Raw genomic sequence first — 13,760 nt, 5'->3', positions numbered from 1 at the left:
TGCAAAACCTCTGGTGTTTTCCACGTCATCCATCAATGCCAACGTCTTGCCCCCGGCCATGCTCATGTCCTCCTGCTGTTCTCACATCTGTGGTCTAAGGGAATACAAGGGTTTCCCTTAAAAAAACATATTCAGATCCTCCCACAGCCTGTGTCCTCACACATGGGCAACTGAATAAATAATTCAAGGCCACCCCTGGTTTTTCTCTTTTATTTTTATCTGTCTTGCAAACATGTGTTAACTGGATGGTTTCAGTTATCTGAACAATTGGCCATGGCATATTGGAAAGAGTGCCGGGCTGGGAACCAAGAGACCTGGGTCTGAATTCTTTGCTAATTCATCCATTTTGTCTGCCTTTTCAGTCTTTAGCTTCTGATCTGTAAGCCAAAAGATTTTAGCTTTAAAAAATGATTTAAATAATTATTTTCCCAATATTCCCAAAGATGATACATAACTAATGTCGTTCGATTTTCAAAGGAGAGAAGTCAGCTCATTTTGTACAGTGAGCACCTGAGGAAAGCACTATCCGCTGGGACTGTACATGCAATAATGGCTATGTTTGATATTTTCCCTATCAAGATAGTAGCCACTATCTTGGCTATGGCCAGGAAGCACACAAAATACTAGTGTTACTGAGGAGGCCAATTCTTAAATATATTTAGTTATGATTAGTTTAAACTTGCATAGCCTCATGTGACTGGTAGCTACAATATTGAGGAACACAACTGTAAAGCTTTAAGCTTTTACTATTACAAAACCTGGGTAAGAAAGGTGACCTCTCCCAGCAGTCAGCAGTCACATTCTGTAGATAAATTATTTCAGTGTGCGTGTGTGTGTGTGTGTGTGTGTGTGTGTGTGTGTGTTTGCATACTGGTATCCATTAAAATCAAATGAAGGCCAAAATTAAGAAATATGTACATTTCCTAGCTATATCCAGCATCCCATATCATATCTTGGGAACCTGAGTTGTGTTGAGAACTCAGTGAAGTTCAAGTGACTTTTGTATCACCCAAAACAAAACCCCTAAAATAAATAAACATGAAAGAGTCAATGAGCATTAAGGTCATTATAGTTCTTGAATCCATCGCAGGACATTTGTAATCTCATTGTCGTCATAAAGCCAGTCATGTGACTCAGAGCTGCTATGCATGGATTGTGGTCATTGTAAGGGAACTCATTCCTCACTGACTGTGCTGAAGAAGTATCTCTTCGTCTCTAACCCCTGACTGACGATATATTTGTACAGATATCATTGCTGCTCATTCGAGAATAACTCATACATATTTCTAACATGCAGAAATTTTAGAAAACCAAGAACAGTAAAAGTGGTGGTGGGGAAATCAACCTATGATCCACTTTAAATATGACTTTTTACCTAGTATTATATCTTAAACTTTTTGCATGAAATTGTATACTGTGTAAATAAATTTATAACTTCTTATCATTCCACTGAATATATTAACCTTGGGACTTTTAATTAGGGTTACTGTGCTTGTGAAATTTCTACCAATGTATGGTTGCATATTTACAATGAGAGAGCTAAGAATGCAGAATATGTAATTTGAAAGTCTGCACTAGGTTAGCCATGAATATTAACAATATTTCTGAATGACTGATGTTCATTCATCCATTCGTTCATCCATCCATCCAACCATCCATCCATCTACTCAACTACAAACACTAACCATCCCTAAGAATAAGTTATGTACTGTACCCTGGGAGAAAAAGAGAGCCGTAAGATATTGACCTCATCCTTAAAGACTTCATAGACTTCAAATAGAAAGAACTCATTTATATTTAAAAAAGAACTCCTTCATAGAGAAAATAATATCCAAGGTAAAGCTTGAGGATGAGAGACATCAACCACATTTAAAAAGCAAGGATGGAGGTATGGTGTAACAGAACAACACAGACGTTCACCAGAGCTCATTAGTGGAAACAAGACTAGAATGATAAGAATGGTTTACTAGGGCATTAGATACTGCCATGGCACAGGGGGATGGGGTTTGGAGTTACCAAAGGAGATAGGCAGGACTCGACCTGTTCAAATTGAGATTTGGTGATGACCTGCCAACTGCTGTGTGTGGACCACCAGAAGATTGTGATGCATACAAGTGTGTCCTTCCATGCCATGTGAGCCCAGAGGCAGAGCCTTTTCTTGTGAGGGGCAAGCTTTAAGAATTGAGGTTTGATTCCCCCTTTGAGAGTTTTCTAGGAATGGTGAAAGAGGAATCACCAGGGGTCTCGGATTTGAGAAAAGCTGGATTGAGCTGGGACACTTCTTGACATCTTGGTCTTCAAGATTCAGTTTCCAATTTTTCTGCAAGGGTAACTCTGACCTGCAGAGTTTGGGCTCTACAATAATACAGGAGGCATAGCCTACCCTACTGCCTTCTCCATGTCTGCCTCTTAAACAGATGCCAAATGTAGAGAACAAGTAGGATCCCAGTGACTGTTGTGTCCAGAGAGAGATTGAACCCAGATACACAAGACAGAAGAGGAAGCCACCATCATATTCTACTCTGGGTCTGATCCCACTGAGGGATTGGCTGGCCCCTTGGCAAGCTGCTAAAATGAATTAGATGGCATAGTAAAGAAAATACTTTTGACTGTTAAATTAAAGAGTGACTCATCCATCCCCAGAATGTCAAGGCTGAAAGGCTCTGTAGGCATCCTCTAATCCAGCCCATTCATTTTCAAATGAGGGAACTCTGCTTTCTTCATAAATCATGCCTGTGACACAGGGTGGTGCCTGGACCATAGTAGGTACAGTCCATGGCAAATGAAGTAAAAGGTTTTCTCACAACCCCACAGCAAATTCCAGTGGAGCTCTTCATGACAGGTGAATCATAACAATCGAAGGTGGCAAGTTTCTGCCCTGTTGATTCAGTGCTGCTTGAGGTTAGGGGCACAGTAGGTACATCATCAGAACAGAAGGCACTTTGGCCCCAATGAGGTCTTGGGAAATGAGACAAAATTCACTTATGGATATTTTCTGGAAGTCTTCACATGTGTAGAGAAAAAAGGGGGGTACATAAGCTTGTGTCCTCTGCCCTGTTGTCTTTAACCTCATCGTATCAGCTGTTCATTCAAATGTTTCTAAGTCGGTGCATTTCCCCTCTTTCCTTGGCCTCCTAGAGAATTGGGATCAGCATGTGACCTTTGCCTGGAAGGGAGGATCCTGGTGCAGTATGCTTTCAAAGCCTCCTCCCCAATGCCCTGTGGCCCATCTGGACACTGGAGCCCTCGGGAAGCAGAAGGTAAGGCAGCCTTCTGGATAATAACTGAAAGGTGCTCCATGCAGAAAGCAACTCGTTCTATGTCAGCACAGGTTTATGACTTCTAATGGTCTCTTTCATCCGTATGCCATCTCGTCTGATCATACGATCACACTTGCAAAGCCAGTATTCATGCACTCATTGATTCAACAAGTATGTTTAAACTCTTCAGTATGCGATTTTCTCATGTTACATATGAAGAATCAAAGGCACCAAGGTATTAAATAAATGCCCAAGGCCACACACCTGATAAACGCCCAGTGTGCAAGGTGCGTCTATGTCCCCCAGATCCTCACTGCCTGTGGGTGCAAGCAAGGTCACTCTAGTCACTATATCTACTTGGGGGGCTTCAGTACATTAGTAATCTTTGATTCTGAGATATTCAGGGTATTCTCACATGTGTCACAACTGTTCCTTTTAGTTTCTTCCACGTACCCTTCATTTACGTTCCACTTACCTGCAAGATACTTGAGGGGAGAAAGTCCTGACTGTCTCTGTTGGGGTCTCTCTCATCATCAGACCCTTCCCTGCTCGGTGGGTGTCTCTCAGGCTTCCCCAGGGGCCTATGACTGTGCTTCCTTATACTATCCTGATTATCAAAAACAGCTGTTCTGTGTTCTACAGAAACAAAGAACACAAATGCTGATTGTTGTACTCTGTCCCTTGGCCCTGAAGTCAGATTGGCAGAGACTTTCTTCCTTTCTCTCCATCTCTCTTTCCTGGCCCTCAGAGACTCACACCCAGACCCTGGCTCTGCCCAGTGCCTCCTGTTCTTGTGCAGGTCAATTCATGCCAACAGCACTGGGCGGGGACGCTGTGATACCAGTTCATCTGAGGAAGCAGAGCCCGTCTCCTCATGGAGCACCAGTGAGAAGTCCTCTGCTCAACTCTGTATTTTTAGAAAGAAGGTTGAAAGGAAAGAGCCAGAGATAGACTAAATCAAGGGAGTGGGATCAGAGAGGAAAGTGAACTTGAAAAATGACAGCACTGTACTTTATTTTCTAAAGTAGCTCAAAATAAAAATGAGAGTTGAACTCGGGAACTCTAAACAAATCCATCTGGAATGTAAAGCAAGAGGGATGTCTGGGAGAAACCCTCCGTTCAGCCTCCGAGAATCGCAGGCTGTCATAGTTGGAAAGGACCCTGGGGTCATCCAGCTCCAGTTCCCACCCAGTGCAGGAATCCCCTCTATGTGCTTCTTCACTCCGGCTGCCTCACACCCTGTTCTAGCTCTACTTTTGTACAAAGTAGTTTCTGAAATCTGCAACCGTAATTTCTCATCCAGAATAAATATGCTTTGGGATCTCACAGAAGAAGCTGTGTCTCTGACACTTGGCAACACTCATCCTACCTGCATAGATTGAATCTTGACTTACCTGTGACCACCACAGTGACCGTGTGCTGGGCACTGTCCCTGGTGCATAGGCAAGGAGCTGAGCTGACCGTTTGTCATGAGTAACTGCCATTCTGTGAGCAGAGGCCTGTGCCAGTGGAAATAGATGGCTGGTGACTCTCAGAAAGGAGACTTGGTATAGAACTGGAGACTCAGACTTTCCATTAAATGTCATGAAGTGCATTCGAGAAGGGGAAGAAGTTTAGCAAATTTAGAGTGGAAGTGTTCTTAAGTGTGGTCCAGAGACTTACAGGATAGCTGGAAGGGCTTTCAGGGTGTTCGGGGAATCAGACTTTTGTGATCATAGCATGGCATCATCTGCCTTTTGCTCTTTTCATTCTTTGCTATGAGTACAGTTTTCCAAGGGACAGCGTAAGGTGATGTCATTAATGCTCTGGCCAGTAATGGAACGCATACTCATGTTTTCTTGGAGTTTAAAATTGCTTAATTTTAACCTAGAACTTGATAACTACTAGCACGTATATCTTACTTTTAAGTGGATTTATAGCATCAAGAGAAAAGTGGGATGGGAAAAGTTGGATGGTTGAGCTAGAAAATGAACATGTAAGGATAGCTTTGGATTAACTCTGATGGTAGTGAGAAGACACCTGGTGCCTTGACGTGAGTGGTATATATGGTGAGGTGTGCACCTTACCGAGATTGTCCCTGCTTCTCGAGATGAGATTAGGAGGGCAAAAGTTCTAGAGGAAAGGAAGCAGATAGTGGCTGTGATCAGAAACCACGTGAGGAATGGTCTTGACCTAGTTGATGTCTGTGGCAGTGAGAATGGAGAAAAATTGAGGGAGTTCAGAGGTACTTAGGATGTGGAATCAGCTAGGGTCTCCCTTCAGACTTTTCTGGCTATAATCGTTGTGGTTTGTTCTATCACTTGTTGGAATGACGTAATTTCCAGACATCTCCACACACTTCCATCCAAACCAGCTGGTGGTTAGTAAAGTCTGCTCCTGGTTCATCCTGGACCCTTTCAAAGTGTGCCATGCAGTATGGAATTCCACTGCAAGTGCTGAGCCCCCCGATTTCCTGAGCTGACTCAGGCCTCCAAAGAAACCCAGCCACCCTGGGTTTTCCTCCTATGTAAATTTAGTACATTCGGGCCAGGAAAACACTTCTTTTTTTAGAGCATCCTATTACAGGCTCTGTGATCCATTTGGCTGAGACCCTTTTAATATCCTTGAAGAAATAAACTTTTCCATGAGCCAAACTCTTCAATTTATTTCTCAACTCATTTTCATCCTATTTATCTTTGTGTGTTTAAGTTTTTGGACTTCCCAAACTAACAGAAAACTCCCAAATTCATGAGAGAGAGATCAGGCGTGTGTATGGGTTTAGGGAAAGAGCACAGGGTGAGGCGAGTAGGGTAAGGACATTGGTCTCAGTCCTGTTGTCAACATGCTTTATGCACTAGAGAGTCACTGAGCTTCTTGGGACATAGCATCTTATCCAGAAAATGGCCATTTGAACAATGGTGCCCTGTTCAGGACTCAGTCCGTGGAGTTATAAGCTCTTTTTTAAGCTCCATATTAACAAACTAAGATGTTTTTAATTTCACAAGTGTTTATTGGACAGCCCCTCTGCTGCATTAACTTCATTTCAAAGAAGGTAAATAAAATCATTGAACATCTTCCTTCCTGCCTTTGCTCACAAGAAGTACATATACCCCTAAGTCTTGAGCAAAAGCTGTATTTCATACAGGAATATTTCCTGATATATCTACCACATTGTACTTGCAGCCCAAGAATTAGACAGCTGGATCTGACCTACATGAAATCCTTCTAAGATCACTTGTGCATGTTGGGTTTCCATGAGAGATTAACACATAGCACCCATTGTTTTTATTTATTTTTAGTGTAAGTGCTTTCTTCATTGTTCTTCCTAGAAAGTTTCAGGTGTGCTAAACTATTCATCTGCAAAAAAACTTAACATTAGGTTTTTACTGCTCTATACAAGCCAACAGCTGCAGTGTGTGTACACATAGACCTATTATGGGCCTCTGTGTAGATCTTCCTAAATATAATTTTGGATCAGCATAAGTACATGTAAATATATCTCTGTACATATCTATAGCTGGATTTGTTTTTTACTTTAATGACAATTTAAAGAAATAATCAGAACAATACAGAATTTCAAAACAAGATGATAGGAAATTAACAATTGTTATTATATTGCATATTGTTATCTCCAAAGTAGTTGCTCAGTTTACTAGATATAAGTATGAAAAACTGATCAAACAATATAAGCACTAACTGTTCCTTTCAGTGAACTAATAGAAATTAGTAGTACAATTATTTTATCTATCTTGTACGTATATATATATATATATATATATATAGAGAGAGAGAGAGAGAGAGAGAGCTTGATTTCTAGTGGACAGTTTATATAAATACAGAATTTTTCACTTAGTCACCATATATGCAAAAGGATGTACGAATAATGAAATAACAGGAGCTTTGCACTTAGCTTTATTCTTTTCTCCCTCTCTCTACTCTCTTTCGTTATATACTTCACTTCTCCACTCCCTCCCTCCCTCCTTCTCTCCCTCCTCCCTCCTCCCCTTGTGTTTCTTTATCACAAGCCTTGTTTCACACCAACAGTTGTATGCGATTTTCATTAGCGCAGTAATCTCCTAACTGACCTCACTAGACTAGAAGGTCCATGAGGGCAGAACGCATGTCTAGAAACATTTTCCCCCAGGGTCAAACCTAACTCAGGACTCAGGATTGCCATTCAATAGTCATTCTTTGGATCCACGAATGGATGGATAGACAGGTAGATGGATGGATGGGTGGATCACAGCTTTATTAAGAAGCAGTGGTTCTTCTAAAATATAAATCTAGGTCATTCATCTGCTTAAATGTCTCAATAATTCTTCTTCTACCTAGATATAAAGTTTACTTTCCTTAACATGACATACAAAACATTTGTTACTGTGGGTTCCACTTGGATCGCCAGCCTCAGCCTCCCCTGTATTACTCAATTTAGTCATTTTAGCTTATGCTCTTTCTCAACTGTTCACTTTGCTTGGAATGCCTCCTCCTACTAAGACTTTCCTTATTCATCTCCTCCCTTCTTAGGATATCAATCATATATTTGTGATCATCTATTAAAGATATCATTCAATTTGCATTTTATAGCAACCTTGTGAGGTAGGTAACATTACAGTAGGTAACACAATGAAAAGCTGTGTAGTTGACATTTTAACCCAACTTGCATTGCTTCAAAGCCTGGCATACTGCCCGGACCAACAGTATCATTCCTACTGGGGAAGTACTTAACCATCTGAGTCTCAGTTTCCTCTTCTGTGAAAAAAGTTTCATAAGACCTGCGTCATACACTCACTGCCAGGCGGAGAAGAGCTGAGGCATGTAATGTACTTGGCTTGGGGCCTGCACAGAGAGGGTGGTCAGTTCAAGTCTGGTATTATTAAAGCGATTGCCACTTTGGTAGTGGTTTGGATCTCATGACCGATCCAGCTTCTTTTCAAATCTAAGTCTGTCTGTAATAACCTGACAAGCACAAACTTTGCTGAGGTTTCTAGTCCTGTTTACCTACTGGATCATAGTGGACAGGTTCACCTTCCTGTCCTTGCAAAGCATTTCTCTCCTCTGTTGATTAACAAGAAACCAGGGAGGAAAGATGAGCCAAGCAGATTTGTCATCTTTGCTCTCCTGTGGCTTCCTACTGTTGACAGTCATTTTCGTCAAGGAAAGGAGAAAGATCTTTTTATCTTCTGCCAATTCTGAGAGAAAGTCCATGAAGACGGGTAGTATGTTCACGGGGCAAACGCCATCAGGCAGTAGGCTCTAAGACCCTGTGAGGTAACTTCCTCTTTAATTCCATATTAACAAGAAAAAAAAAGCTTCTTTTAACAAATATTGATTGAGCATTCAAGAGCAATCTGTATAGACCAGGCTCTATATTAAGCCAAGTCTATATGACTTCTAGTGAAATAGGTCTATAAAACAGGGATGGAAATGTTACCCAATTTATGGGGCTTTAAAGACAATCATATGATTTAAGGAATGCCTAAAGAATGTGCTGCATATACTGTAAAGTGTTGCACTCAATAATATGCACTGAAAGAATAAATGATACATGTATACTTACCAACCACAAAGCTGAGAATCCAAAATGCCATGGGTTGGCTAGTAGACAAGAAGAAGACTTCAGGTAGGTGGGGATTCTTGTTTGGACTTCTCCCAACCAGGGGTGGCTTCAGCCAGCAGTTGCTATATTAATAGAACTTAATTAAGGAGGTGTAGAAGAAACTTGTTATGTCCATCTTGTGTTGTTCTGGTTCCTTATATCTAAAAGGTCTTTGTGCATTTCCTTGCCTCCCTTTCTTCTCTTCTCTCTTTTCTCTTCTCAATCTCTGCTTAGTTACTTCACTCTCTTCTTGTCTGGGCAGAGACAAGGAGGTTGGAGGCATTACAGCCTCCCTTGGAGTGACTTTTCCACCCCAAATGGCTTTGCAGTGTTCATATTACAGTCATTCCCACTGTTCTGTAACATAACCACAAAGAGTTGTCAAGCAAAAATTATTTTTTCCTTTTTGTTTTAGAAATGTTCATCATCCTTACCCACACCCACAGCCAAACCCTGATACTGATGAAATAAAAGAACATGGATAACAGGACAACTTGAGATTCCCCCACCCTTTGCTCTCCAGCTGATCTGTATCTTTCACTAGATTCCCAAATGCACACTAGAACCAACTGCTGCACTGAGTCATGATTGCTCTGCTCAGCAGCACAAGGGAGAGCTCGCTGAGGGTCTAGATGTGACTTCAGTAGAGAAAAATTCAGAAGTCACTGCAGGCTGAGATCAGTTGGGATGAGACACGGTCTCCCTGGGGAATGAGGAGAAGAATCTCCTTCCTCCCCGCCTCCTTATCCAATCCTCCCCTTCCTGAGTCAGACTGGATAGAGCGCAGAGAAACTCAGTGATGTGGAATGACCTCATGTGAGGAAGGGGAGGAGGAGAGATAAGATGGCTCCAGAGTTGCCTTCAAGCTCCATCATTTAGACTGTAGTTTCCTCCCACATCCTCCATCCAAGGGGTGAATGTATCCTTGTTCACCTCTTCTTTGCTGGTGATTTTCTGGCGCTCTCTGTCAGTCCACGTGGGTTATACCAAAAAGAATAGTATCCAAAGAATTCTAATTTATTGTAGTGGCCCTTTCCTCCAATGGAGAGAAAAACAAAGAGCAGTGATTTCAGAATGAGACAAAACTGGGTTCTGATTGTGTCCTTTTACACTTTAAGATACGTGACTTGATCAGTTCACTCTGTCTCTGAGCTTTACTTTCCTTGCCTCTAAAATTAATCCTTATAACAATTCAACAAGTTCGTAAGACTTAGAGGGTGTTTGAAAAATATGTGTCACTTCTTCCTTTCTATCCTGGACAGCAAGGTCACCAAGTGGAAGACAAGTTTGGGCATCCACTCCATAGTAAGACACTTAATTTAACATAGTTTTCAACAAATGTGTCATGATTCATCTGAGATCTGTTTTTCAAGTTGAGGATGATTTGGGTGCTATGTACACAGTAGGTTTACTAAGGCACTGGGAATTCTTTCTCTTTTCTTCCCTCTAAGTTCTAATCAGATCACTCTATTTTGGGATCCTCAGGAAACTCTGAGAACCAAAAATGAATGTCTTTCCTCAAGAATTCATTCCTCGCCTCTTCTCCATAGGTCACCCAGATGTTGAACAGCCCTGTAAGTCCAGTGTCCGCACCTGGAGCCCAAATTCAGCTGTCAATCCACACACGGTCCCTCCAGCCTGCCCTGAGCCTCAGGGCTGCTACCTTGAGCTGGAATTCCAGTACCCTTTGGTCCCTGAGTCTCTGACCATCTGGGTGACGTTTGTCTCTACCGACTGGGACTCTAGTGGAGCTGTCAATGACATCAAACTCTTGACTGTCAACGGAATGAACATTTCCCTGGGCCCTCAGAATGTCTTCTGTGACATACCACTGACCATCAGACTTCAGGATGTGAGAGAAGAGATTTATGGCATCCAGATCTATACATTGGATGAACACCTGGAGATTGATGCCGCTATGTTGACCTCCATTGCAGACACCCCTCTCTGCCTAGAGTGTAAACCTCTGCAGTATAAGGTGGTTCGAGACCCTCCTCTCCAGGCGGATATGGTTTCCCTTCTGTACCTCAATAGAAGATTCATGGACACGTGAGTACCCTTTCTGGGTTGGGAGCTAAATGAGTGGCCTCTAGATAAATGTGCAGATGGTCAGAAAAGTGCATGGAAGATGGTTCATCAGTCAGACTCATTTCTAGGGATCAGTGTTGTGTAGAACTGTATTAATAAGGCAGAATTGATAGAATGGGAAGGGTAAAGGGGGAAGAAACAGGCTTGAACTTGGTAACACTCTGATGTGTGACCCTGAGCCTCCGTAGTGTAATCTTCCCAACAGCAGAAGCAGGAGTTTGCATGTGAATAACAATGAGAAAGTCACTTATTACTAATGAAAGTGGAAGAACACAAGTTTGCTAGTGATTTCTCTTTTATATTAAACTGAAGCAGATCTGTGCTTTCGGATGCTTTTCTAATGGATAGAAAGGGGGTGAAGTGACAACAGATTGGCTAGATATTGGAAAGTGCATGAAAATTTTCCTGGATGCTGAACCTCAACAGGCATGGTTTTTGTTTTTGTCCTATTTCCTCAAGTGGAAGGTAAGCCCAAATTCCTCAGGTTCTTAAGTCTCTTTACAGCTGTTAGGCTCCATAATTTTGGGGGTAAGTGCTCACTGCTTTTATGTGAGGCAGTGCTTGACTTTAGTATTCATTTAACCATCTCTCCATCACTTCTTCCAAAACATGTTCAAGATTTATATTTTATGAGGGTGATCACCTTATGATAAAGTCATTAGTGATTTTCTTGCATACTAGACAATGCACTAAGCTACCATCTTTGTTTCTCTTATTAATTTCATCCTCTCTACAGCCAAACTTTATCATCATTTTACAGAGAAGGGAACTGTAGCTTAGAGATGTGAAGTCACTTGTTTAAGGTCACATAGTTAAGAAGTGGTGAGATCAGGATTAGAATTCCATTTTAACTCATAAGCCAGAATATTTAACTTGTGTTGAACCAAAGATATGATTCCAGCTTCTGCTGTACTTTAGAAAAAGTGATAAAGATTTAGCTGCCTAATTTGGGTACTAAAACTAGGTAATTTATCACTAAACTTTTGTGAATATCTGTTGTGTGCAAGGGACGCTGTTGGGGAACTTTTTGGATATTGGAAAGAATAATAATAGATCAGGAATCAAATGGTTTATGTCTAGTGCCAGTCAGTCTGCTTACTAATGTTTGATAAATCCATTTCTTGGAGTCTTAATTTCTCCTCTGTATGATGATAATATTGAAGCCTGGGGTTTCTATGAGCCTTTTGTGGCTCTTTATTTGGTACTAAGATGATATAAGACACAATCTCTGCTCTGTCTACTTGAAAATATTTACTAAGCCAATCATTAATGGAAACCAAGTTCTGGAAGGAAACTTTTAATCTTTTTAAGAGACAGAACCACTTTCAAACACTTTACCAGCACTTCCTCTTACATGCCAGAAATTAATGTGCACATCTCAAGCAAACCTTGCCCATGCATTGACTCGGAGATGAAGAACATCTGTTTAAGAACTCAGAAGGAGCACTTGGTTTGTGTTTGAGAATGTACTTAAAATTTAAAGGATTCTCTTGCCTTGAAAATATTCCATAATTCTGTCTCTTCCATCTCCTCACTTGTCTGGATTGGTAAAGTTCTATAAATATGCATCCACTTAAAATTTCTTTGTAAAACAATGGAGGAAAGAAATAATAAATGTCTTAAAAACCTCACTTTGAACACAGCTTTCATTTTTTTGCCTTGATTTATGAGCCAGTGAGAGCTGACACGGGTTGATAAGTGTGGAATGGTAGAAATTAAACAGATGTAAAAGCACCCAGAGTCCTAGTCTCAGCTAAGTCATTAACTTGCTGTACGATCTTAGGTGAGTCACTTACTCTTTCTGGTCTTTAAATAACTCAGTTTGACAACAAGGAGGTTTGCACCAGGGCAGGGATTCTCAAACTCAGTTGCCCATTTCAAAATTGCCTCAGTCTCACCTGCATCCTATCTCCACCTTCTGTCCCATCTTTTCTCCTCTGGGGAGGTGTTACTTTAATTAAGAATAAGACCCCAATCATCAGGACTTACAAAACTCTCACTAAAATGATTATAGTGAGCAATCAAGTTTCAGATCCACTGCATTTAGTTCTCAAACTGTGGCTCCAGACCAGCAGCATCACTTGAGAATTTAGAAAGGTCAGGTTCTCAAGCCCCAGCCGAGCCTACTGAATCAGAAATTCTGTGTGTAGGGCCTCTCCAGGTAATCCCGGTGTCCATTAAAGTTTAATAGCTCCTGCTCTACATGATCTCTAAGCTTCAGGAATATCCAAGGTCTCATTCTCTACCGATTCAATTTAAAAGTATGTTCTGAATGGTTAAAAGTATGTTCTAAAGTATAGTGTCAATACGTCAAGAACATTCTAAATGCCAGACTTTATACTGGGAACCAGAACTTACAAGGCAACATAGCGTGGCTCCTGTCCTGAAGGCACTGTGCATGTATGCTCAGGACATTACCTCCTTGGAAAAACGCACCAGTTCCTAGTTAATTTGCTTACAAAATCACACCTATTCAAGTCCCTTCTATTATGCATCATTTGGTCTGTTATTCACTCACCAAGTAATTTTTTTGGAATCCCCAGAACGTGACAGTCCCAAGAGACAAACTGAAGCATTCCTTGCCCTTCTTTGACTTTTTTTGAGACCCCCAAATTTTATTTGAGATCAGAATCAAGCAGGATTGGGCTTCCTAAAATGAGTATTCTCTCTGAATCTCTGAAGAAAAAAAGGAAAACACATCACTTCAAGTCAACCTATCATCTCAGTTTCTTTATCTCCTGGTAGTTTGAGTTATGGATCCCACCACAAATACCTGTGTGTGTGTGTGTGTGTGTGTGTGTGTGTGTGTGTGTGTGTGTGTATTTTGCTGGTTCCAC

At 41.2% G+C, this 13,760-nt stretch overlaps 1 protein-coding gene across 1 annotated transcript in view; it reads left to right on the top strand.

Annotated features, from left to right (window-relative positions):
* Nucleotides 1–13,760, top strand: part of Pappa (pregnancy-associated plasma protein A, pappalysin 1) — a gene marked incomplete at both ends in the record, with an annotated part of 230,329 nt that overhangs the window by 71,152 nt on the left and 145,417 nt on the right. Inside the window, 2 exon segments of the mRNA XM_013513305.1 lie at nucleotides 3,139–3,260; nucleotides 10,386–10,884. Of these exon segments, the coding sequence (XP_013368759.1) occupies nucleotides 3,139–3,260; nucleotides 10,386–10,884 (621 nt within the window).

This window comes from Chinchilla lanigera, unplaced genomic scaffold (genome assembly GCF_000276665.1).
Source record: "Chinchilla lanigera isolate Chin_1 unplaced genomic scaffold, ChiLan1.0 scaffold00018, whole genome shotgun sequence".
Lineage (NCBI taxonomy): Eukaryota > Metazoa > Chordata > Mammalia > Rodentia > Chinchillidae > Chinchilla > Chinchilla lanigera.
Note: the sequence above shows the minus strand (reverse complement) of the source record. Positions and strands in the feature narration are given on the sequence as shown.